Here is a 27,337-nt window from a genome sequence, read left to right as displayed (position 1 = left end):
AGTACATATCGTTTCCTTTTCTTATAAAAATTATAAATGCTTGTGATTGAGCATCTTAAACCCACTGAAAGTAATGAAAAAGAAAATAATTCTGTCATCCATAGAAAACCCACTTGGTTTTCCTTCCAGTATTACAATTTTTTTCAAAGTTAGATCTGAAGTCTGTGTATATCCCCTCTATACTATGTAAGTAAAGTGTCTGTGTGAGTAGAGGCTGCTTCCCTGGTAAAGGTAATAACACTTCTATGGAGCTGTAACAGTAGATGAAAATCGGACAGCCTGTGGAAAAGCAGTCAGAAGAGAATGAGAGCTAGTAGAGATAAAGTGGTGGAAGATAGGAAGGCAGTGGTGTAATCAGAGACTACCTTAGAAATACCAATTTTTTTGGAAGATTTTTATTTATTTATGAGAGAGAGAGCGTGCATGAGCATGGGGAGGGGCAGAGGGGAGGAAGAGGCAGGCTCCCCACTGAGCAGGGAGTCCGATGCGGGGCTTGATCCAGGGCTCCATCCCAGGACCTCGGGATTGTGACCTGAGCCAAAGGCAGCACTTAACTGATTGAGCCACCCACATGCCCCAAATAACAATTTAGAAGGAACAAAACCAGTCCTGCTGTATGAATTGCAGAATGTGGTTTGGGGGAAGGAAGAGGACCCTAAATAAACCAATGTGTTTCAGGGCAAATTTAACGCATACTCTCACTTACCTAATATTTTGTAGGTAATTAATTTTCTTGGTTATTGGTTAATTTTCTTCCTTATGCCATGATGTACACTATGTGAAGGTTATGTAGAAACCTATCTATAAAACATATGAAGCCTTTTTGTTAACTTAAGTTGTAAAAAAATCCAAGTAAAAAAATAACAAAGCTGCAGATTAATAAGAAATGCTAGTGCAAATTTAAAATCATAATATTATCAAGATGGTGCAGAGAAATTTAGAAAAACTAACGGGAAAATTTTCTGATCTGAAAAGCTAATACTACCTATTATCTCCCCCTAAATATTCTGCTATTAAGCAACTTATTTTTGCTATTAACCTTAAAACATACTAGGAGTTAAGTATTGATGGACAGTTGCGGTGCAGGGGCAGTGTCTTCCAGGTTTCCAGAGGTTATAGGCACTGGCTCAGGATGGGCCAGAGGAGTAGGAGTGCTGTTTTGAAATGGACATGGTCAAGAATTCTTGGAAATAAACCGTTTCCATTCTGTGTGCTGTCCTGATAGCCTGGGATGATTACTCATAACATACCAAAGTAGCTATGTTTGCCAGTTAGAAATGGTTTTATTGAGGGCAAAGGAGTGATTTTGATAACAGCAACCACGACAAAGAATGAATCTGAAGCAAAGTCATGAAGATCAGATAAGCTTTATAATTACCAACAGGTTAAAATAAGAGAACAAATTTCACATGTACTGTGTATTTAGATGTATATAACAACTTAGCAGTTATCCAGAACTTTTATTCCATGAATTCTCAAGCTTCAATTTAACTTCATATTTTTACATTGATGTAGTCATTCATGCATCCAGACATTTATTGAATGCCTGTTGTAAATGAATATCATCCTCAGTATTGGGGATGCAAAGATTTGGGACATTGACCATGAGATACATTCTAGGTTTATAACTAGCAAATCCCTACCACCCATCTCCTTTCCTCTTTTTTTTTTTTTAAAGATTTTATTTATTTATTTGACAGAGGGAGACACAGCGAGAGAGGGAACACAAGCAGGGGGAGTGGGAGAGGGAGAAGCAGGCTTCCCGCTGAGCAGGGAGCCCGATGCGGGGCTCGATCCCAGGACCCTGGGATCATGACCTGAGCTGAAGGCAGACACTTAACGACTGAGCCACCAAGGCGCCCCTCCTTTCCTCTTTGATATATCATAGATATAGATGCTACAGACTCCAGTTTAGTGTATCATCTACACCCATTGATTTTGACAAACAGGTAGTCCAAGCTCCTTATTCTATTTGAGCAACTAATTGAGAAAGATGTAATCTTGTCAGCTGTTTGATCTGTGCTGTTACCAGGCAGCATCCAGAGCTGATGAGTGTCTTTTATTACTTGATGTAAAGAAACTCCAACCTTTGGAGTGTTTTCATTAATTAAACTTTAAAAAATAACATAGACACCATGCTATGTGGGAATAGCTTTAAAAGAAGTGTTGGTGACGTTAATTTAAATTTCCATCACATCAGTAGTGGCTTTTTCAAAGATATAGGGCAACTATAAAACTTGATCAGAATATTTAGTAACATATCTGATAAATAGGATTTGCAGCCTTGGCCAGAATTTGGTAATTGTTATACATTCTATCCAGTAGAAAGCCTTTGAGTAGCAAAGTCAGGTCAAAAATAAAGAAGTTAAATAACTTCTTAGTTGTTCTTGATTGGAAACACAAATGTTCTTAAGTAAAAATTAGTTCTGTATAGTCCTTGATTAATGCTGCAATTTAAATTATCTAGCATTGTGCTGCCGCATCTCCGTACCCCAAAAGAAAGCAAATATGTGAACTGTTGCTAAGGAAAGGAGCGAACATCAATGAAAAGACAAAAGAGTAAGTCTACTTTTAGTAATTAAAAATTACTGACACTTTTTTTTTTTGAAAATACATTGATTGTTGGCTGACTTTTTCTTTTTAAGATTCTTGACTCCTCTCCACGTGGCATCTGAGAAAGCTCATAATGACGTTGTCGAAGTAGTGGTGAAACATGAAGCAAAGGTATACTTCCTTTTTGGTAACCTTTGGTAATCGACTGAGTTATTTTCTGTTTAGCAGATGAAACTCCTGGCTTCCTAAACTGTTTACTCTCTCATAAGTATTACTTTTTTCCTCTTAATCTATACTTAAAAATAGTCCAGCAGATACTTTTCTTTATCTGATTTTTTTCTAGAAAGCCTAAGGATTTACTCAAAAATACATGCTTCCTAAATATCCTTCCTTCTCCATTCCTTTTACCCACACCGCACTGGTCAAATTATCCTTAAGGTCTTTTTTTTTTTTCTTAAAGATTTTATTTATTTATTTGACAGAGAGAGACACAGCAAGAGAGGGAACACAAACAAGGGGAGTGGGAGAAGGAGAAGCAGGCTTCCCACTGAGCAGGGAGTCCGGTGCAGGGCTCGATCCCAGGACCCTGGGATCATGACCTGAGCTGAAGGCAGATGCTTAAGGACTGAGCCATCCAGGCGCCCCTTTTAAGGTCTTTTTCTAACAGAATACTCTTCAGAATATCCTCAGCTAGAGACACACTGATTATGACCAATCATCTTCAGTCTTCTCTCACACGTATCTTCTGTTCCTTGGCTACCATGATAACTCTTGTTGTTTACACCAGCCACAGTCTTTCTTACTCTGTTATTTCTGTGACTAAACCAAAGGACTTGGAACAGAAAGAAATAAATTATTTAAATAATTTGACTGAAAACAGTTCCCCATATTGTGAAGTCAGTGTTCTTTAGTTGGCATTTGTATACAAAGCATTTTATTCTTGGAATAATTATGTTTTCATCAGGCTAGAAATCATCATTTCTTACCCAGGAATTTTAAAAAATACTACTCAGTAAAAGATACACTTGGCATCCCAGATTGGAAGAGATGACAGTTACCTAATTCAACAGTTTTCACAGTTTTTAACCACGGATCCTTGCCTTTTCCAAACAAAATCCTTAGTAGAAATTCACTATGTAACAAAGAATTGTGCTGCTCTGAATGAAGGGAAAAGAAAGGAATAGAGACCCTTAGCCCTTGGGTGACCCCAAGGCTCTTCCCTAAATGTGCTTTGCAAAATAGTTTTCTGATCTGTCCTTTCTTGGGTTCCCGCTGGAGAAACCACTTAGAATTCTTTCAAAAACTTCTTGTTTGTGTTTCCTTTCAGTGTCCTAATTTCTCTTTGATTTGGGGGAATTCTTGATAATGTATAATCTCAATCTTTCCTATTGTAAATTATTGAATAAAATAAAGTTTATTCTGCTTGACTGCTTGGCATATCTCGTCTGTCTGTTCTATAACTTTTCATTGATTGCTTTTTTCATACATGTGGTACATTACTAGAATATCTGGATACATACTAAATGTGAGTTGTGAAACTCAGTGAACAGTCCTGACCAGTGGGGCCAACCATCCAGGTTTGTCCAGGAACGGAGGGATTTCCAGAAATACAGGACTGTCAGTACTAAAACCAGGGAGGTCCCAGGCAAACCAGAACAAGTTCGTCACCCTGATCTTAACACAAAGTGGTACCCAACTAAAGTTTTCAAGTGGATGTATTTCACATTTCAGGAGTTTTGGTATGTGACTAAGTAGATTAATTGCCCTGAGCATTTTAAATCAATTTTCAAGTTCCGTTAAGCATGGAGACTAGCAATTTATAATCCAGTTTTTTTGGTTTCATTGAGAAAGTCTTACTATATTCCTGTTCAAATATTCTCCAGCTCCATGGATATGAATTGGACTGTGTGTCAGATCACACTAGTGGCCACAGGGTTGATTACTTAGGAACTTAATTTCTCACTTGTGTTTTAAAAAATTATTTACCTGTTGGGTAAATAGTGCAGGTGCAGATGAGATGGGGGAATTAATGTTTTACTATATTGTCTTATTACATATCCATCAGTTTCTCCCTTTATCCATAAATGTATATATACATATTACACATTTCAAAGTAATTTGCAAATTGCTATGCACTTCTCCCAAAATATTTCCATGTAGGCATCATCTAGAGGTCAGTATTTATTTACAGGTTTTTTGGGGGTGCAAAATTTACATGCAGTGAAATGCACAAATCTTACATGAACATTTGCTGAATTTTGACTAATGTATACACCTGTGTTACCAAAACTCATCAAGGTACAGAACGTTATTTCATGGCCGAGGCAGGGCCCCATCCAAGGCAATCTCCACCCCTAGATGCAACAACCATTTCATTTATTTCCTGTGTAGATTAGATTTGCCTGTTCTAGGCCTTCATGTCTATGGAATTGTACAATGCACACTCTTCTCTAGGCTTTCTCCTCTGTATATTTTGGAGATTCATCCATGTACCAATCCTTTGTTCCTTTTATTGCTTGAAAGTATTCTGTTATGTGAATAGACCGTAATGTATTTATCTATACAGATTATATTTTACATGATAAAAAAGGTAGAAGATTAAGCCAGTAGGAATAAATATTTTAATGCTAATTTAGTCTCTGGCTTTGTTACTGTTGTCTATCTTGGGGTTAGTCTCCACATTTCTGGACCTCAGAGATCCATAAAAACATATGGATTAAACTTCGTTAGGCAATGTCTACCTCTAAGTGCAGTAAATATACTAACACTTTTTAATGGCAAACACGAATGTTATTCAACATTTCCTGCTTTTACCCCAAAACAGTCTTTTCTGATATCAGCCTTCATGAACTGGTGAATTTATGCTCTAAATTTGAGCAAAAACATCTGTTTTGGCCCTGGATAATAGACTTCATGAGAGAATAATTGGGATTTTTAAATTAGTAACAAGCGTTAAACACGTGATTGGATGGTTTTAAATTTTGAGTTACAGGCTAATTTTAGCACTTTCTGCATTGTTAAGGTTAATGCTCTGGATAATCTTGGTCAGACTTCTCTGCATAGAGCTGCACACTGTGGTCATCTGCAAACCTGCCGCCTACTCCTGAGCTATGGGTGTGATCCGAACATCATATCCCTTCAGGGCTTTACTGCCTTACAGATGGGAAATGAAAACGTGCAGCAACTTCTTCAAGGTATTAAATGCTTTCATGAAACAACTTTTTAAAATTAACCTTTAAATTTTTTCACATAGGGACGCCTGGCTGACTCATTCAGAAGAGCATGCAGCTCTTGATTTCAGGGTCGTGAGTTTGAGCCCCACTTTGGGTGTAGAGATTACTTAAATAAATAAAACTTAAAAGTAAAAATAAAGTTTTTCACATACTATGTAGAAGTTGGTAATAAAAAGAAAATGTAGAATATTTGACTGTTAATTCAGTATACTCAAGGTTCCAAATGTCATTAAGTCTTACTATGATTTTGTTCCAGAAGCATCTGCTCAATTCTCTAATAGCTGGCTCTTAAGTTTTTATCTAGAAAGTATTTAAGATGTAATAGTTGCTATTTTTTTAAAGACAGGCAAACATAAAAAAGTAAGTGTCTCTCAGTTGAGCATCCATAATGACAAATAATACTCTAAAAACTGGCCCTGCCTGTTCACTTTTTTTAGGTCTTTTGTATATAAAGCATGTAGAATTTTTGTACAAGGTAACCAACTATTTGACTTATTAAAACATATTTAACTATTGAATACTTGTATATTCATTATATTTTTAAATATTTAGATCAAATATCTATACATTTTACATAGGTTATACATTTCACCCTAGAAGTCTGGTCCAGTAAATTTTAAAGTGACTTTGATGTCTGAAAGCTCAGTTGAGAAGAAATACAACAGATCAAGCCTCTTGTATCTTTAACAGTCATCTTCGATGATCTTTATGCCTGTGATCTGGAAACCACCTTTTGAGAAAAACACTGAATAGATGAAGGCAGGTTGACAAAACAACCTGGAAACTGCCCAAACTGAACTAACTATGAGACTCTTTCAGGATTCCCTTTAGTTCCTCATATAACACACATTTGTTTCAGTGTCAGTTTGGGGGTTATAACACCAGTCCTATTCAGTTGCCTTGTGATGGACATGTACAGTCTTACTAGTTTTGTGCTAAGTGCGATTTCTTACCTTTCCAGCTAGTTTTTTTTTTTTTTTTTTTTAAGATTTTCTTTGTCTATTTGACAGAGCACAAGCAGGGGGAGCAGCAGAGGAAGAGGGAAAAGCAGGCTCCCCACTGAGCAGGGAGCCTGGTGCAGGACTTGATCTCAGGACCCTGGGATCATGACTTTAGCTGAAGGCAGACGCTTAACCAACTGAACTACCCAGGCGCCCCTCCAGCTAGTTACAAGTAAATTGTCAAGGTAGAGTTTTCAGGTCAAAGGATAATATGTAATTGTTAAATCATCTTCTAGAACAGTTGTTAAGTACTATATTATACTCCTAACAGCATATGACAGGACCTGTTTGTCAGCACTGGGTATTATGATTCTTAACCTTTTCATTTGGTGGACGTGTGTGTATGAACTTAAGTAATAGATGCTTTTTTTTTTTTAATACAAAGTATAGAAATATTGTCAGTGTAGTTCCCCCATTTCCTCTTTGCCCACTAATGGATAAAAAAGAAAAACCCAGGATCTCTCATTTTAATTTGCATTTTTAAGATATATGTTGCAATATATTTTCCATTTTTTATTTGCCTTATAACTTTGTTTAATGTTATCAACATTGGTTCTGCCTTTAGTGTACTACTCTAAGATGCTTTTTTACTCCAAGTATAAAAATATTCACTTATATTTTCTTTTAGTATTTTTAAGGTTTAATTTTTTTATCTTAAGGTCTTTAATCCATTGGAGTTTATTTTGTTCTAAGATACAAAGGTACATGTTTTCTTCCTTTCCTGTGAGATTTTAAATGAGCTATAAAACAATTTCAGATCTGAAAGTGACTTTAGTTATCTTCTAGTCCATCTTTTCTCTTTTTAGAACTGAAAAAATCTGAGGCCCCTTGCCCCAGTTTAGATAGCTAGTTAAGGGCAGAACCATGGTTAGGTCTCTGGCCATTGGTCTCCTAATTTAAAGTTTTTCTACCATCCAGTGGCCTTGGTTATAGAACATGCCATCTTTCATCTGTTTTATATTCCATTACATTGTTTAAATCACATTTATTATTCATATTTACACACATTTTGCTTATTTATATGTATATACATGAAATGTTTCCCACAAAAAACTTTTGTCTCACAAAAAAAATTTTTTTTTTTTAAGATTTTATTTGACAGAAAGAGACACAGCAAGAGAGGGAACACAAGCAGGGGGAGTGGGAGAGGGAGAAGCAGGCTTCCCGCAGAGCAGGGAGCCCGATGTGGGGCTCGATCCCAGGACCCTGGGGTCATGACCTGAGCCGAAGGCAGACGCTTAACGACTGAGCCACCCAGGTGCCCCTTGTCTCACAAAAATTATTAACAAAGTCTTTCTGGTTTTCCTCTGCTACCATGGAGATTTATTATATAATCTGCCAAACTGTAAAAGAACTTTACTTTGAGATAAGCTGCCTCTCTTAAAGCTTGGTCCTGCCTTTTCCATGGGAGTTAATCACTCTTTCTTTCTCTTTTCAGAGGGTATCCCGTTAGGTAATTCAGAGGCAGACAGACAATTGCTGGAAGCTGCAAAGGCTGGTGATGTAGAAACTGTAAAAGTAAGATATGATCTTATGTTTTTGTTAACTTTGGGTTTTTATTTTCCGTATTTAATGAATCTGTACTGTTGTAATGAAGAGCCTGGTTATTTATATGTGCCTTGTTTTAAAATATAAATAATGATAATCTAGTTCTCTGCAAGTAAGAATCATTGTTCAGTGAAAGAAACTTTTTAGTTTCACATGCATCTCAGTAAATACCTCACAATCACAAATTTAAATAAAGTGCATGTTACGACGTGGATAGAACTGGAGGGTGTTATGCTGAGCGAAATAAGTCAGTCAGAGAAAGACATGTATCATATGACCTCACTGATAAGAGGAATTCTTAATCTCAGGAAACAAACTGAGGGTTGCTGGAGTGGGGGTGGGGTGGGAGGGATGGGGCGGCCGGGTGATAGACATTGGGGAGGGTATGTGCTATGGTGAGCGCTGTGAATTGTGTAAGACTGCTGAATCACAGATCTGTACCTCTGAAACAAATAATGCAATATATGTTAAGAAAAAAAAAAGAAGATGATGGCAGGAGGGGAAGAATGAAGGGGGGGAAACTGGAGGGGGAGATGAACCATGAGAGACGACGGACTCTGAAAAACAAACTGAGGGTTCTAGAGGGGAGGGGGTGGGGGATGGGTTAGCCTGGTGATGGGTATTAAAGAGGGCACGTTCTGCATGGAGCAATAGGTGTTATGCACAATGAATCATGGAACACTACAACAAAAACTAATGATGTAATGTATGGTGATTAACATAACAATAAAAAATTTAAAGAAAGAAATAAAGTGCATGTTTATGGAAATAAATTTCATTTAAAGAGCCTATTCATTTGTCCCTTTATAAAAGAATAAGATATCAAATTATTGTCTATTGTTCACATTCGACACAACAGGAAAGGGACAAAGAGCTAAACGGTGTGTCACTGTGTTGATGTATTTCTTCTGGTTTCATTTCTTTGCCCTCTCTACCACTGTTGCCACTGTCTCCTAATAATCTTCAGTTCATCGAGCCAGCTTCTGAAGCTCTTACATGGCCCATCTCCAGTGGTTGTCCTCTGTAGAATAACCCTTCCTCAGATTTTCCTTTACTTTTTACCATAGAGTCATATATAATGTCTTAATAAAACATATTTCTATTACCTACAGAAGTTGTATATCCCAGTAAATAACTCAGAAGCCTAACATTCTGAAAGAGCAAGACTACGTTTCCATTCAACTAATATGGATTAAAATTAACTCATGTTTTATGAATGAAATAATTCTTCAGTAATGGGATGGAGTTTTGGGATTTTTTTCCACTTTATTCTAATGTTATTTTAATTCCCAAAGCTAGCAGGGAGATAAAAGCTTTGTTATATTCGCCCATCCCTACCCTCATTGCCCCTAGACTTTTTCAGAAATAGTGCTGGTCCCATTTGAGGGAACAATGACATGTAATAAGTTTTATGAAAATCTAAATTTATTGATTTGTGACGGAAGTAGCTATATGAAGCAATTCACTGTATTTCTGTTTGGTGTCCTCAATCCTGAACAGATCCACCACACAAAGTCAATTTTAGATTTTCTGAGAATGAAATATGTTGTCCCATCTGAACTTGAGCTCTGAGGAAACTTATTCACTGTCCTTTTAAGTACAGAGATTTCGGGAAGTTGATTTAAAAGTCCATGTTATCTTTTCCTACTGCTTTATCTGTGTAGATAGTACAATCATCTCCAAGTAACAAGATTTTATTTTTTAAATAATTTCATTTTTCAAAGAAAAAACACCGTTAAAATGGAATGTTACTCTTTGACATGTTTTATATTTACATTTTCATTCCCTTAGGTGGGAGGTTAATAAGATATTAGGAGGATTTGGTTTCTATTACTAAATACTGCTGACTTGTGGAAAAACAAGTCACTTGAGTTAAAAGTAGTAAGCTGATTTTTTTTTTTCTGGAAAATTGATTTAAAAATTAAAGGCAGGGGCGCCTGGGTGGCTCAGTCATTAAGCGTCTGCCTTCGGCTCAGGTCATGATCCCAGGGTCCTGGGATCGAGCTCCGCATCGGGCTCCCTGCTCTGCGGGAAGCCTGCTTCTCCCTCTCCCACTCCCCCTGCTTGTGTTCCCTCTCGCTGTCTCTCTCTCTGTCAAATAAATAAATAAAATCTTTTTAAAGAAAAAAAAAGAAAACTTGTCTCAGAGTACACAAAACTAAACTGAGAAGTAGGGAGTAAAGTGGCTGGTAAAAACTACCCAACCTAGCAGCACTTGGCACATTTATTAAAAATACTCATTCCTAGAGCCCAACTTCAAAGCCATGAAATACTCTTTCAAATGGGACCCTGAATCTGTATATCTAACAGACTCTTCTTTGGGAAGCATAAAAAAGCTTTATCAGTCAGTAATTAAACCTCTTGAGGTTAAACCCACAGATAGCTACCTCCATTGAGTTATTAGGCTTAGGTTATCCCTAAGGGATAGGGTAGAATAGTAAAAAGTAAGACTTTTTACTAATATTGATAGTCTTTAAACTTTTTTTGAGCACCACGATTTATTATTTATGTTGCTTTTCTTCCCTAAACATTTGTACTTTTCATACAAGCATGAATAAAAGTGTTATTCTTAAAGCTTTTCTCAGCCAGGCTTCCTCATCTAAACCCAAGAACACAAAAAAGTACTTGAGTATTTTCTTAATTTTCCCAAGGATCATAAGTATAGTTCTTTGACTATAAGCATCACCTAGGAACTTGTTAGAAATGCAAGTTCTCGAAAAAAGAAAAAGAAATGCAAGTTCTTAGGCCCCACCCCAGACACACTAAATTAGAAAATCTGGAGGCAGGACCCAGTGCACATGAAAATTTGAGAACTGCTGGTGTAGAGCAGAACTTTTTAAACTTTAATGTGCTTACAGATCATCTGTGGGTCTTGTTAAAATGCAGATTCTGACTCAGTAGATGAGGGTCTGAGATTCTGCATTCTTAACAAACCCCAGGATCCAGCGTACCTCTACTTATATTTGTCACAAAATGGAAGTTAGGATTGCTAATAATTGGTACTTTAGATTACATTTATGTTACTATTTGTAGTAGTGATAATGATAAAATTTACCCACTAGCTTCAGCAAAAGATGCTACAGACATAGATGAGAGGACCACCGGGATTCCCAGTAAATGACAAGGTGAAATAAGAATAAGTAGTTTCTGAGAATACTGGTTTAATGAGATAAGGAATTAAAATATGTCGTGTTATGTGTATACTGTGTTTCATCCTGCAGAAACTGTGTACTGTTCAGAGTGTCAACTGCAGAGACATCGAAGGGCGTCAGTCGACGCCACTCCATTTTGCAGCTGGCTATAATAGGGTGTCTGTGGTGGAGTATCTGCTGCAACACGGAGCTGATGTGCATGCTAAAGATAAAGGGCGAGTACCAACAATTGCCATGGCCTCTTTTCCTTTATCTGACCTTTTTAGGAAAATCTGGAAAAACATTTTTTTAATAATTGTATGATAATTGGTAGCTCTTTTGTTTTCAGGGAAGTCTGTTACCTAATCCTGGCTTAAATGTAGCTTCTTAATTTTGGTTAAGATTTTATGATGATTAGCATTTATATATGTAAAGACTTATTTGCATAATGCCTTATAATCTTAGAATGACTAAGGAGATTAGTGTGATTGATTTTTAATATGGTAAATTTTTCAGTTTGCCTTGAGGATATTTGAATTCTTCCAATTTATCTTAAAATTATATTTTTTAAATATACAATTCTTGGGGTGCCTGGGTGGCTTAGTTGGTTAAGGGTCTGACTCTTGGTTTCAGCTCAGGTCATGATCTTGGGGTTGGGGAATCAAGCCCCACTTGGAGTCTGCTTGAGATTTTCTGTCTCTCTCCCTGCCCCCTGCCAGTGTGTGCGCTCTCTAAATAAATAAATAAGTAAAATCTTTAAAATACACATACACATCTCAATTCTAGATTGAGTCTATAGGTGTTTGTTATATTCTCTACAATTTAATATATTTTTAGGGCAACCCTCTCGCATCCCCTCCCTCTTTCAGAGCTTTGTACTATCACTTTACTATTGCTCCCACCAAAAAGGAAAAATATATATATTTTTAAAATTTCCTCCCCACACCCTCCAAAAATAATTCCATTTCTGCTTTCAGTAAATTTAGGTTCTATAAAATATAAGCAGTGTGATCCCTTATGCAGTTCAAGAAATTTATCAGCTATATGCAATTATCTAAAACATATCTTTGTGTTGCATTGCTTATGTAATCTTTCATTTCAGAGGCCTTGTACCTTTGCACAATGCATGTTCATATGGACATTATGAAGTTGCAGAACTTCTTGTTAAGCATGGAGCAGTAGTTAATGTAGCTGATTTATGGAAATTTACACCTTTACATGAAGCTGCAGCAAAAGGAAAATACGAAATTTGCAAACTCCTGCTCCAGGTATATTTAAGTACTTACTGTGGACCTGGTTTATTACATAGATGTTTATATTTCTAATAACTTTCAATATAAACTTAAACTGGTAAAGGGGTATGAAGCAAAGCTATCTAATTCTCTACCTAGGTTTCAGAATAAATGTCATGAACACTGTATTTTAGCCTGCGAGGATGTTTACCACACACAGATTTATTATTGTATAAAGTCAGCTATCATCAAGTAACAGTTCTCTGATTATTATCCTAATTTTTCCTGTATAGTACTTTAACCTCAAAATATTTGATGGATTATGTAATTCATAAGCCAGATTTATTTGGCACTAATAAAATTGATAGTACTGGTTTAATACAGGTACCCATGTAGATATTTTACAGTAAAAGCACAAGTTAGGGCACTTGGCTGGCTTGGTAAGTAGGTCATGTAACTCTTCATCTTGGGGTTGTGAGTTCAAGCTGCATTTTGGGTGTAGCGCTTACTTAATAAATACCTTAAATTAAAAAAACGTTAAATTTATACTTTATTTCAGGGTTTGTGGAAACTAAAAATAACATACATGAAAATAAGTTATTTATGAAATTCTGCCCTATTTTGAATGTAGTTTAAAATTTTTACTAAATTACGTTATAGGGGCTCCTAGCTGGCTCAGTCAGTAGAACATGTGACTCCTGATCTCAGGGTCATGACTGAGTTCAAGCCCCATGCTGGGAATGGAGCCTACTTGAAGAAACAATAATAATAAGTTGAATTATAAAAGCCCAATAATAGTTAACTGTCCCTGTATTCTTTTTATTATAATTTTCTGTGTACTGTATTAAATATAACAAACGTTAACCTTTAAGGTAGAGTCTCTCAGTATAGAATAGTTTTTTTTTGCTGTAGTTCCACTGACTATTTTCTCATAGACTAAGGGCAAACTTAAGCCAGTTCCTCTTTATCTGTTTTTCACATGCCCAGCATGGTGCAGACCCTACAAAGAAAAACAGGGATGGAAATACCCCTTTGGATCTTGTTAAAGATGGAGATACAGATATCCAAGATCTACTTCGGGGAGATGCAGCTTTGTTAGATGCTGCCAAGAAGGGTTGTTTAGCCAGAGTAAAGAAGTTGTCTTCTCCTGATAATGTAAATTGCCGTGATACCCAAGGCCGACATTCAACCCCATTACATTTAGCAGGTAAGTGAATGAAGTTTCACAGATTTAAGCTGGTGACATCTAAGGTTCATTTTACCAGAGTAAAATATTTCCTGAAAGTAAACTGAAAAGATGCAGCTCAAATATCTCCTAATGCCACCATTACACCTGAGTGTGTTTGTGCAGGCCAACTGTGTTTCGCGTTCACTTTAGTACTGGTGCATTACCTGCAGTAAGAACAATGGAAGGAGACTCTGCCGGTCAGTATAGCGCTTTGGAATCTCTATTCCACTCACCATAGTTTTAAATTGTCTTTGGTGAGTGAGTTTTGGCTATAGAAACTTGAAAAATCAGCCTGCTTAAACAGCCTTCCTCATGGGAAGTTAAAGCTTTCCATTCTTTTGAGGACAGCCGTTAAGCACAAGCAGAAAAAAAATCTTAAGGCTTTCAAAAGTTATATAAACCTATTACCAAAGTTGTTATATTAATTCATTAGGCCTGCTGTCACAAGGTACCACAGACTGGGTGACTTAACAGAAATTTCTTTTCTCACAGTTGTGGAGATCAAGGCATTGGCAGCATTGGTTTCTCCTGATGCCTCTCTCCTCGGCCTGCAGGTGGCCACCTTCTCACTGTGTCGTCACTTGGCCTTTTGTCTGTTGTGTGCACATGCCTGGTGTCTCTCACTACCTGTCCTAATCTCCTTTTATAAGGACACCAGTCAGATGGGATTAGGGCCTTCCCTAACAGCCTCATTTTAACTTTTACTACCTCTTTAAAGACCTTACCTTCTAATACAGTCACATGCTAAAGCACAGATGGTTAGAGCCATTACAAGAATTTGGGAGACAGTTGAATATATAACATTTTTGTAAGTTTCACTCATGAAATTGAAACAGTCCACCTTTGTTTTTAGTGCAGGTGCACAACATTTCGGTTCAGCTTCTTTAGCTGCATTGAAAATGCTAAGGAGGGCGCCTGGGTGGCTCAGTTGGTTAAGCAACTGCCTTCGGCTCAGGTCATGATCCTGGAGTCCCGGGATCAAGCCCCACATCGGGCTCCCTGCTCAGCAGGGAGTCTGCTTCTCCCTCTGACCCTCTTCCCTCTTGTGCTCTCTGGCTCTCATTCTCTCTCAAATAAATAAATAAAATCTTTAAAAAAAAAATATTAAGGAATGGGCCATTAAAATCACTGAGCTTACAGCTGATACTTCAGTGGTGTTACGTTGTAGGCATAATTTGACTCAGACAAGTGTATCTAAATATAGTTTAAAAAGAAAAAAGTAAATAGAGAAAAAAGTAATGTAGGTGTTTCTGCCACTTTGTGTAATATGGGAGATGGAAGTCTACCCTTCTCTTTTTTTTTCCTCTGTTTATTTTAGTCTCATAGTGTGAATAACTGAGTGTGTTCCTAGTATTTAAAAGATAATTTTGCTTATATATGATTTTTACCTTTAAATTTTCACCCTCTGTAAGTTGGGACCCCACCGTCCAAGGAAAAGAATTATTCTATCTATATGTCTTTTAGAGAATTTTGGAAGTGATAAGCACAAATGCTAACATGGTGAGAAAAGGCTTTTATACTTCCACTGGCAATCAGAAGTTTCTCGTCCATGCAAGACAGGATGTGACCTGTGTGTATCTGAATTATGCTGTGTATATTTATTTAGATTAGCTTTTCTATATCTTTATGGTAGCTTATCTAGAACATTTAATAGTTACTATTTAAACCCATGTTGTTGGGTGCCTGGGTGGCTCAGTTGGTTAAGCATCTATCTTTAGCCCAGGTCATGATCCCAGGGTCCTGGAATTGAGCCCCATGTTGGACTCCCTGCTCAGTGTGGAGCCTGCTTCTCCCTCTCCTTCTGCTCTTCCCCTCTGCTCCCTCTCTCTCCTGCTCACTCTCTTTCTCTCTCTCTCTCTCAAATAAATAAAAATCTTTAAAAAAAATAAAAATAAACCTATGCTGTCTTTGTAAGTGGTAAATAGGTTGTATATACAAAACATTTTTGTCCACTTGTGCAGTACTATACCTTGAGACCTGGAAGGACTTTGGATTCATTGTAATACTTAGCTTATGGTAGTTCTGTGGTTGTGTTTTTCCCTCCTTGATCTTATTAAATTTTTTGGCTTTACATCCTTCAGCAAAAGAATAAAAACTACAAGAAAATAAATGTGAAAAATATTTGACTGTTTTAAAGTTTCAGGTGATAGCTGGTTTTATGTTGGCAAAGTTAAGTTCCAGATTTGCTCTCGATCTATGATACTAAGATAGCTGACAGTTCCCAAGATGACAGCTAAGAGGTTATGGTATATTTATAAAATGCTAAGTTTTATTTCATGGCTTTAGCAACACTAGATTTTGCTGCCAGACTTGCAGAGATATATATCCCAAAGATCTCTCTCTACAAAATGTCTCTATGTCCTTCTGGGAAAATAGGGTCCTGAGACCCATGCTGGTGTGCTGTCTCCTACTCTGCTGGCCTCTTGTGTTCCTAACTTGGCTTTTATATGCTTGAATGCCTCTTACTTGTAGCCCTTGAGACCATGTACCTGAGTTTAGGAAGTTGCATATAACAACCATAAAGGCAAGGACTTTGGTAGAAGATTTTAAAAGGAAAGATACAAGCAAATCCATCAGTATAACTTTTGAGAGTCTCTGAAATGAATGAGTGTCATCACTGAAAGCTTCCAACTTGAGACCAGTGGGCAGTTTTTTCCATAAGATAAACTTTTAATAGACTGCAATGGGGAATATCAGATTTCTATAAAATCGCTTTATTTTTTAAAGAATGTTTATACAGATATATACAGATACATAGATGTAATTAATTTTTATATTAACAAGTGAAAGTAATTTTACTTCTTTTCTAAATTAGCTGGTTATAATAATTTAGAAGTTGCAGAGTATTTGTTACAACATGGAGCTGATGTGAATGCCCAGGACAAAGGAGGACTTATTCCTTTACATAATGCGGCATCTTATGGGGTAAGTTCTTTCATATTACCTTTAAAAATCTCTGAAATTTTCTAAGTGAAAATCAGTATTGCAGTTCAAAGGGCATTTAGTTTGACTTTCTCATTTTATAGAGGAGTAAATATGAGAACTAAAGAGATTAAATAATGTCCAGGTCTCAATTCTGAATCTGTTTTAAGTGAGCTCTGTGACATGCAGCACTTTTGTCATTCATTGTATTACCTTTCTTAGCACCTCTTATTTTCAGTGGGATATTGATGGTTTTGTTTATTTGTTGGTGCCAGGAAACCCACTAGGACTCCTAGGAATCTGTAGAGATTCAGATGCATTGTTCCTGAATTTATAACAGCCCTAAATGTTATAATCAGTATTGACCATCTTCAGTAGTATAGTTGCAATAAGTGAAAAAGTTTGCTGGTTTATAAATTGATGTTCAGCAGTTATAACACTTGAATAAATGAGAAATTGTTTAAGTTATATTCATTTATTTAGTTCCCATCCTGTGTAGAATTCTTAAATATTTTCTAATTTCTCAAGTTATTAAAACATCTGTAATTTTTAATCAACTACCCATAAATTATGATGTTGGGGAGAAACATAATTTTTCATTTCCAGAGTAGGTTTGAAAATATGGAAAAATAGGTATATAGCTAGTTTCTTTTTAGGAACTAAAATGTGATAATATTTCAGAGTGTAACAGGAGTATTTTCTTTTACAGCATGTGGATGTTGCAGCTTTACTAATAAAGTATAATGCATGTGTCAATGCCACAGACAAATGGGCTTTCACACCTTTGCATGAAGCAGCCCAAAAGGGACGAACACAGCTTTGTGCTTTATTGTTGGCCCATGGAGCTGACCCTACTCTTAAAAATCAGGAAGGACAAACGCCTTTAGATTTAGTTTCAGTAAGTGATGGACTCTTTGAAAAATCTCAGTGCTTTTCTGACTTTTTAAAGTTCACTTGGTGTATATAAAATGTCTTCGTGGTGAATGTGGCAAAATTATTTTTTAGCCCAATTTAAACATACGACTTCTTTGGTGTTAAAATATAATATGTAAATAATAGGATTATCGGGCAGTTAACTGTTGTATCCTGAGTGCTTTTGGAAATAGGAAAAGGAAGTACATGGTATAGCTGCTTACATTATTAGTTGGGAAACAAAACAGGTGCATGCCCTCTGTGAAGGCTGTTAACAGTGCATACTGTGCAAAGTCATACAGGACATACGGGTCTTGATGAACTTGCCCAGCCAGGGACATTGCCCTCAAGGTACAGCCACAGAGCCTGCTTCTAGTAGGGATTCCCTTCCCTCCCCACCACCTCTTCCCAAAGTTCCTCTTGCTTACCTCACCAGTAGTGTTCATGAAACAAGCTTGTTCCTCCAGTTTTCTATGATATTTTTGGTTTGGTTTTTTTTTCCTTCTTCTCCCAAGGGAACTCGTGCAGGCATCTCCATTGTAGCCTTTACCTCTGCTTTGTCTGCTGTGACACTGGTGTCTCTCTGGCCTCGACCACTGAGGAAATTGACCAGCGTGGTGGAGGGAAAGGGAGAAGAAATTCTTGTTGAGATGGGATGGACGGGAAGTCTCCTCTGCAGATTGCTTTCTACTGAGAGAGAGTCCACTGTTACAAGTTACACTGAGAAGCTGATTGAATTCAGCTGCACTGGGGGTTAAATAGATTTTTCTCAGCAGGCTGACAACCCAACTTATCTGCAATATTTCTTCAGGGAAATGTCTTTCTGGTTCCAAACTACCTGGGAAGTGCACTTTTCTAATTCATTCCACGCATTTGTTAGTCGACCAGGCATAAGTGATGTGAAACAAAGTGCTCTAGAGGACAGGTATGGGCTTTAGAGTCCAACAGACCTGCCGTAGAATTCCAGCTCTACCACTTGGAGTTGTACAGTCTTTCACCTTGCCTAATCTCTAAGCGTCTGTCACATCATCTATAAATGGGGTTTAAATATGTCTGGTTAAGGGGCACCTGGCTGGCTCAGAAGAGCATGCTGCTCTTGATCTTGGGCTTGTGAGTTTGGGCTCCACGTGGGGTATAGAGATTACTTAAAAATAAAACTTTTAGGGGCGCCTGGGTGGCTCAGTCGTTAAGCATCTGCCTTCGGCTCAGGTCGTGATCCCTGGGTCCTGGGATCGAGCCCCGCATCGGGCTCCCTGCTCAACAGGGAGTCGGGTTCTCCCTCTGCCCCTTCCCCCTGCTTGTGCTCTCTCTCTCTCTCTCTCTCTCTCTCAAATAAATAAAATCTTTAAAATAAATAAAATTGATACTATTGTAACTCATTTCAGTGTTTTTCAGAAAATCATAATATCGAAGTTAGATTTTTTTTATGCTTTGCTATATTTAGCAGGTTTTTTTTATTTTCTGTGTCTTGAAACTGTTCTGAATTGTTTTATATTTAATAACAGTTTGATGATATCACTTGTTCTACTTTTTAAAATAATTATTTTTATATAATATGCAGTTCTAGTGCAAATCTGCTGAATCTTTGTCATATTTTTAAATGCATTCTGTTGGGTATAGGAGAATTTTAAAACTTGCTTCACAGATTTAATCTCTCTCTTACACGCACACTAGGCAGATGATGTTAGTGCTCTCCTCACGGCAGCCATGCCCCCTTCTGCTCTGCCTTCGTGTTACAAACCTCAAGTGCTCAATGGTGTGAGAAGCGCAGGAGCTACCGGAGATGCTCTGTCTTCAGGTCCATCCAGCCCATCAAGTCTTTCTGCAGCCAGCAGTCTCGACAACTTATCTGGGAGTTTTTCTGAACTGTCTTCGGTAGTTAGTTCAAGTGGAACAGAGGGTGCCTCTAGTTTGGAGAAAAAGGAGGGTGAGACATTCTGCAAAAATAACTTTGTCTTGTAGCCACATATTTGTCATTTAGAATGCTAACAAGTCATTTTTTAACCTTAAATACAACTGTTAGTATCAGATTAATTAGCATAGTCTTCAAGTTTTAGTCTTTTATTGTTTTCTTCATGTTAGTAGAATTCCTAATGAAACTTTCTCCTTCTGAGTTGAGAGTTAATGAGTCTTATGCCACTAACCTACTACTTAGATGTAAATATGCTTTTTGAAAGGTTTAGAAGTCTTGTGGTTGAATAGGTCTGCTTTTATTTACCTCTTCCAGTGCATTGTTACAGTTATGAAATACCTTTACTCCATGTCAAATACCCAATTGTGAAGATATTTTTTTTAAGAGAAAGAAAAAGACACACATACAGTCTGTAAAACTGTTCTCTTTACCTTTTACCTGTCAAAATTTATCTCACCTTATGCAGCATTGTGGAACTTGTTTGCATAAACTTTTTTGTGAAGTAGCTTACATTCTCAAAGATAAGGAATTTTTTTTTTGAGCAGAAATAAAATTGACTTATTAGTTTCAGTATGGACACTTATTTTAAAGATACAGTTAAAAGTAAAAATTTTTTTAATGAAAAGATTTTTTTTTTAACCTGAGAGTGCCCCATTGGCTCTTTCTTCTAATGATGTTGAAATTTTGTAGCTTTCTCTTTTTGCAATTTTTGATGCTATGTTCAGATATTCAGTATTATATCCCAAATGCCAATTAGTAATTTGCTTCATCTTTACATTCTTCATGTGTATAGTAATACCACAAAACTTTGATGTTGTTATGTTGATATATGTTACTCTGTTCATTCCGGATTTTTTATTTTCCAGTTCCAGCAGTAGATTTTAGCATAACTCAATTTGTAAGGAATCTTGGACTTGAGCACCTGATGGATATATTTGAGAGAGAACAGGTGAGTAGATGAATTATTTTGCTTGGTTTGGTTTTCTATGGGACCTCAAGGAAAAATCAAGACATACTTGAAATGCCGTGGACCATTCAGCCTGTTTGTGGGGAGAGGAGAATAGTTTTTTAAGACTGGAAATCAGTCACTCTTCTAATTTGGCTATCTTGGAATTACTGTTTAGTTTTTTAGCACATAAAGGTGGACTCTCATGAAATTAAAAAAAATACATAGAAACAAATGAAAGTACACATTTCTTTCAAGTGCACATGAGACATTCTCCAGAATAGATCACATTATTAAGTCACAAATCAGGGCTGAACAAATACAAAAAGATGAGGAGATCATAGCATGTGTATTTTCTGACCACAATGCTATGAAACTTGAAGTCTACCACGGGAAAAAGTTTGGAAAGACCATAAATACGTGGAGGTTATACAGCTTTGCTATTAAACAATGAATGGGTCAACAGGAAATCAAAGGAGAAATTTAAAAATGCATGGAACAACGGACTCTCATGTAGTAATAGTAAAATAGCTTTCTCCAGTGGAAAGCTTAGCTTATTTAGCCCTTAAAGTAGGTTATCTTTGAGCTCTTGTTTGTTTAGTTCAGTTGTGTCAGTCACTACCTGCTCTGACACTTTGCTGGCCACTATGGGAAAGCACATAGATACGCTAGGTATATATCTGGGCTTTTCTGGAACAGCCCCAGTTTAAAGTACACTGTCAGAATATACTTACTGATTTTTTTTGGTTCAGAGAATATGGTTAATGTAGACTTGTACCCCTAAGGAACTTTTGATCTACTTATGGAGCTCTAACAATATATGAAGAAATAACTTTGAGGCATGGATTTTAGAAATCCCAAGGAAAAAAAGGTTACTGCTTGCTGGATTATTCGGGGAAAGCTTCAAGATTTCTGAATGTCTTCAGTTTCATAGAGTGAGAATAATATATTCGAGGGAAAAGGAATAGTTTGAACCCTGAGGCAGAAGTACTAGTTAGCGTAGTCCGGAGGCTGGAGGAAGCAGTGAAGGCATTGTATAAATAGGTTGGTTGTAGAGTGATGGTAGATAAGTGCATTTTTATTTTGCAGTTTAAGTCAGCTCAAGTTCTTATGCTGAATGAAAATAATGATATTTTTGGTAGTTCATACCTGTAATTTAATTAGCTGCAACTTTTCAGCTTCAGTTAGTAACTGGTTTGCTTTCATTTCTAAGCTGTTCACAAAAATCCGAATATATAAATCTAATACATTATAAGAACACCAGTATATGAATGTCTACCAAATGTAAGCCTTCTGAACAGTTTCATCCTCTTTTGTCAGATCACTTTGGATGTATTAGTTGAGATGGGGCACAAGGAGCTGAAGGAGATTGGAATCAATGCTTATGGACATAGACACAAACTAATTAAAGGAGTTGAGAGACTTATCTCTGGACAACAAGGTATTTCATTTTAAATTAATGCTATCGTCAGTTTAACAGTTGGCATAAAGACAACCCTCAACTTACTAAATGATAATATATAAATCTGTGAGAGCAAGTCCATTTAATAGGAAGAACACTAGGATTCGGGAAACCTGGAATCAAGTTGTAACGCTGCTATTGTTAAGTTTCCTGAGCTTCTGCTGGTAATTTTGTGAACCTAAGTAAAATTTCTGGGCCATTCAGAAGTTTGGGAATTGCTTTCGCTCTTAAGTTACTCTAGCTCTAAAATTTTATGATTCTAAAAGATCAGAAACTTGAGTATCTCCTATCTTATGGTAATAGGCAATGCCTAGGCATTCAGGCTGCCTATAAAATGTTGTAAATCTTTATTTTGTTGTAAATGGCTAAATTCTAAACACTTGTAGGGGAAGTACTGGGAAACAGTGTTGTAACTGAGGAAATTTGGCAGAACAGCATTGAATAATATCTTTATTTCTTCTGAATGTTGGTACTTTAAAAAAATGCAAATTGCATTTGTTCAACAGATGTTAACATTTCCTATGTACCAAGTCCTGGGTATGAAAAGGTGAATTGTTCTAAGTATCAAGACCACATTGTTAAACTGAGGGCGTGATTTACCATGCCTGGGGTCAGACAGTTCCTGTCATTGAGGTCCTGGCTATACACCTGGAGTTCAAAAAAAAACCTAGACTAGCAAAAATGAAGACATTTTCAGGGAAGGATGTATGATAGGATAGGGTCCATCTCTTGAAAAAGAAAAAATACCTCTAAAAATTAGGTGATTGAAGCTAAGGAATACTTCAGACTGGAATTCTGGAATAGGATCAATTCAAGGTGGATGTACTTTACTTGCCTGGTAGGGTCTAAGGCAAAAATGTTTAAAATGTGAGGTAGTCTGGAATATGTCTTATTGTGACAAAATTGTGTAAGATAAAAAGGAGGGGAACACCCATGGCTCCCTGGAATGTTAGAATACAATATAAAAAACATCAAAAATGAAGAGAAACCAGAACCCTCAGTTGTGGATGGCCATCATGACTCTACTAGAATAATAGTAGGTAGATCTGGTTAGGATAGAAATTACAGTGGAGTACTGGAATAAGAGGGATCATTTAGGATAAAGGGGCAGGTTAAAAAAGAAATTAGGCAGTGTTCGTTAAACATACAGTGTCTGGGATACAGTTATTAAGACTGCATTGAAAGGCTCAGGAAACAATGGCAGAAACAAGATATACTGCCTCCAAGTGGCAGAGATATGTAACTCAACGCCACTTCTGGTCTGTAGTCATTCTGTTACATCCAGCTGCAATTGCAAAGGAACGTTCATTCCTACATGAAGAATTGTCATGACACAGAATGACTCTTTCTGCTCTAGCATATCAAGGTCACTTGCCTGCATAAAGTTACCACCTTTCTTGTCTTCATTTGAAGCCAGGATTCTATACATTTGTTATACCTAATTTGCAAAGTGGAACCAGTGGTAGTCTTCTGACAGTGTTATTTTGCTGGCTTAGCCCTAGCTATCATTCAGTGCATCAAGTCAGTAGATTACTTGTCCTCATCTTTGAGCACTGATAAAAGATCTTGGGATGGTACACAGATGCTTTAGTCAAGCATGTGTTGTAGTCTTTATTCTGTTAAGTCTTTATTCTCTGAAATATTCCCCTTTATAAGTCCCCACACTTCTTGTAGATATTGTAATTCAGCTATAAGTCTTTATCAGAGTTTAGCATGTTGCTGGTAGTCTTGTTATTCAGACCAGTACTCAGAACTAGAATAGTGCTCTAACTCTCCAGGGCAAACTGCCGGGCGCTGATCTAGCAGTAATGGATTTGATCCCTACCTGGGAAAACAGCAGAGCTTTAGAGATCTTGTTGTGAGGACTGAAGGAGAGGTGTGTTACAAATATACCAAAGAAATTAGAACATTCTTTTTAAGATTCCACTTAAACTTTTGTGAGAGTAAAGGTTCAAAATATATAGTTATCTTGACCATTGATGTTCAGAAAACACAACATTCATTGCTGAATTAAAAACTGTTATGGGTTAGAATAAGCATTCAGTAGTTAGTAAACTTTATGGAGTTATTCTGAGATGATTCAGAATTATCTGAGGCTATACAAGTTTCTGTCATAATTCATCCTCATATTTACAAAAATTAAAGACTAAACGCTGAAAGGACTGTATAGTTAGTGAAGGAAATAATCCGAAGAAAAAAATGTGTGACAAGCTCCTTAAGAATAAGAGATAAAGAATAAAAAGATTTTCTGAACTATTCTCAGAAAACCCTTACAGCTTGTCGAGTCAAAATCAGTAGTCTAAATGCAGTGTGGTGTTTTGATTTGGATCCTAGAACAGAAAAAGGACATTAGTGGGAAAAACTGGTGAAATCCAAATAAAGTCTATAATTTACTTACTGAGTGTGACAGATGCACTGTGGCTATATAAAATGGTAACATTGGGGGAGCATTAATGTCCTTAATGGTAACATTAGGAAGTTGAGTGAAAGGTACACAGGAATTCTCTGTATGATCTCAGCCTTCCTGAAAGTCTAAATTCATCCAAAATTAAAAGTTTTTAAAAATCAGTAGTAAGCATCAGATAAATGAAGCGGCTGTTTTTGGTTGATGTTAATTGGGGTGGGTTTTTTTTTTTTTGGCAAATATTTTTTTACCTTCAAATTTCATTTGCTAGGTCTTAACCCATACTTAACTCTGAACACCTCTGGAAGTGGAACAGTTCTCATAGATCTGTCTCCTGATGATAAAGAGTTTCAGTCTGTGGAGGAAGAGGTATGTTCATATACCTTAAATGAATCTTGGTTCAGTAGCTAAACTTCCTAGAGGTTTCCAGATCTTAAAAACGTAGGGTTTTTTAATTGTCCCTAACTCTTTACCACCTGGAAAACATTCACAATCAGCATTTAAGATACACTCCCTCAATAAACGTTAATTCCAGTAATTTGGTTCAGTACTACAATTAATACTAACCCACAATTCTGTTGGAGAAGAGTTTACTGTCATTTGAAAAAAAAAAAAAATGCCAATATTCCCTCCCTTCATGAAGGCAATTATAAAGCCCAGTATCTCAGACAAAACCCAGAGTATGTGGATGCTACTTATCTGGGAAATTTTTCTTCCAGCCTTCTTTGCACAAAACTCTTGGATCCACTGAAATCTCTGAATAGTGCCTTACACTTTGAAGAACATATGTGGGAGGAACACAGATAAAAAGTTGAGTAGGACTGAGTTCTAAAATTCAGGAAACTCCAATTCTCAATGAAGTACAAATTGTGCTTTATTATAAGGGCAACATGAATGGAAACAGATAAATAATTGTTTTTTAGCATGTCAGGTGGTTAGCTTTGTATGTTTAACTCACCTGTGCATCTGTTTCTTTTTTCTTTAGTTTGCATTATATAATTTTCACCTGTAGTTCTCACATTAACTAGCTAATTAGCTATAGCTATCTCTAGAAAATAATACTTGTGAACTTATAGAATTCATTCCTTAACAAAAATATTAAAATCTCATTTTGTATTCTCAAAAATAGAATCATAGGAGTCAAGAACCATGTTCCCCATATCAGAAAAAACAAAAGTTAATACACATATATTTGACATTTTTCCATCAGATGCAAAGTACAGTCCGAGAACACAGAGATGGAGGTCATGCAGGTGGGATCTTCAACAGATACAATATTCTCAAGGTAAGAAGTTAGTGAAAATAAAGTTTTCTGAGACCATAGTTTTTCAAAGCCTGAAACGATAATTAACTTTCATAAGAATATAATGGTCTTTCAAGTGGGATTTATCCCTGGGCTGCAAGGTTGGTTCAACATCCACAAATCAATCAACGTGATACAATACATTAACAAAAGAAAGAACAAGAATCATATAATCCTCTCAATAGATGCAGAAAAAGCATTTGACAAAGTACAGCATTCTTTCTTGATCAAAACTCTTCAGAGTATAGGGATAGAGGGTACATACCTCAATATCCTAAAAGCCATCTATGAAAAACCTACAGCGAATATCATTCTCAATGGGGAAAAGCTGAGAGCTTTTCCCCTAAGGTCAGGAACGCGGCAGGGATGTCCACTATCACCACTGCTATTCAACATAGTATTAGAAGTCCTAAGCACAGCAATCAGACAACAGAAAGAAATCAAAGGCATCCAAATCGGCAAAGAGGAAGTCAAACTCTCACTCTTTGCAGATGATATGATACTGTATGTGGAAAACCCAAAAGACTCCACCCCAAAACTGCTAGAACTCATACAGGAATTCAGTAAAGTAGCAGGCTATAAAATCAATGCACAGAAATCAGTGGCATTCCTAGGAATACACCAACAAGAAGACAGAAGAGAGACAAATCAAAGAGTCGATCCCATTTACAATTGCACCCAAAACCATAAGATACCTAGGAATAAATTTAACCAAAGAGGCAAAGGCTCTGTACTCAGAAAACTATAAAGTACTCATGAAAGAAATTGAAGAAGACACAAAGAAATGGAAAAACGTTCCATGCTCATGGATTGGAAGAACAAACATTGTGAAGATGTCAGTGCTACCTAGAGCAATCTACACATTCAATGCAATCCCCATCAAAATACCATCCACTTTTTTCAAAGAAATGGAACAAATAATCCTAAAATTTGTATGGAACCAGAAGAGACCCCGAATAGCCAGAGGAATATTGAAAAAGAAAAGCAAAGCTGGCGGCATCACAATTCCGCACTTCCAGCTCTATTACAAAGCTGTCATCATCAAGACAGTATGGTACTGGCACAAAAACAGACACATAGATCAATGGAACAGAATAGAGAGCCCAGAAATGGACCCTCAACACTATGGTCAGCTCATCTTTGACAAAGCAGGAAAGAATGTCCAATGGAAAAAAGACAGTCTCTTCAGCAAATGGTGTTGGGAAAATTGGACAGCTGCATGCAGAAGAATGAAACTGGACCATTTCCTTACACCACACACAAAAATAGACTCCAAATGGTTGAAAGACCTAAACGTGAGACAGGAGTCCATCAAAATCCTAAAGGAGAACACAGGTAGCAACCTCTTCGACCTCAGCCACAGCAACTTCTTCCTAGAAACATTGCCAAAGGCAAGGGAAGCCAGGGCAAAAATGAACTCTTGGGATTTCATCAAGATAAAAAGCTTTTGCACAGCAAAAGAAACAGTCCACAAAACCAAAAGACAACTGACAGAATGGGAGAAAATATTTGCAAATGACATATCAGATAAAGGGCTAGTATCCAAAATC

At 36.8% G+C, this 27,337-nt stretch overlaps 1 protein-coding gene across 1 annotated transcript in view; it reads left to right on the top strand.

Annotated features, from left to right (window-relative positions):
- TNKS2 (tankyrase 2) overlaps positions 1 to 27,337 on the top strand; it is a 70,558-nt gene that overhangs the window by 29,313 nt on the left and 13,908 nt on the right. The window contains exons 10-23 of the mRNA XM_028098608.2: positions 2,468 to 2,559; positions 2,646 to 2,724; positions 5,576 to 5,747; positions 8,226 to 8,305; positions 11,557 to 11,702; positions 12,569 to 12,734; positions 13,686 to 13,905; positions 16,742 to 16,851; positions 17,558 to 17,746; positions 19,435 to 19,687; positions 20,539 to 20,621; positions 21,939 to 22,059; positions 24,756 to 24,853; positions 25,695 to 25,769. Coding sequence (XP_027954409.1) covers positions 2,468 to 2,559; positions 2,646 to 2,724; positions 5,576 to 5,747; positions 8,226 to 8,305; positions 11,557 to 11,702; positions 12,569 to 12,734; positions 13,686 to 13,905; positions 16,742 to 16,851; positions 17,558 to 17,746; positions 19,435 to 19,687; positions 20,539 to 20,621; positions 21,939 to 22,059; positions 24,756 to 24,853; positions 25,695 to 25,769 — 1,884 coding nt within the window. The remainder of the gene's footprint in view (positions 1 to 2,467; positions 2,560 to 2,645; positions 2,725 to 5,575; positions 5,748 to 8,225; positions 8,306 to 11,556; positions 11,703 to 12,568; positions 12,735 to 13,685; positions 13,906 to 16,741; positions 16,852 to 17,557; positions 17,747 to 19,434; positions 19,688 to 20,538; positions 20,622 to 21,938; positions 22,060 to 24,755; positions 24,854 to 25,694; positions 25,770 to 27,337) is intronic.

The sequence above is a fragment of the Eumetopias jubatus genome, unplaced genomic scaffold, assembly GCF_037043125.1.
Source record: "Eumetopias jubatus isolate StellerSeaLion01/CBP00866 unplaced genomic scaffold, mEumJub1_p1.0 scaffold_17, whole genome shotgun sequence".
NCBI lineage: Eukaryota > Metazoa > Chordata > Mammalia > Carnivora > Otariidae > Eumetopias > Eumetopias jubatus.
The sequence above is the reverse complement of the archived record's forward strand: the minus strand, read 5'-3'. Positions and strand labels throughout refer to the sequence as shown.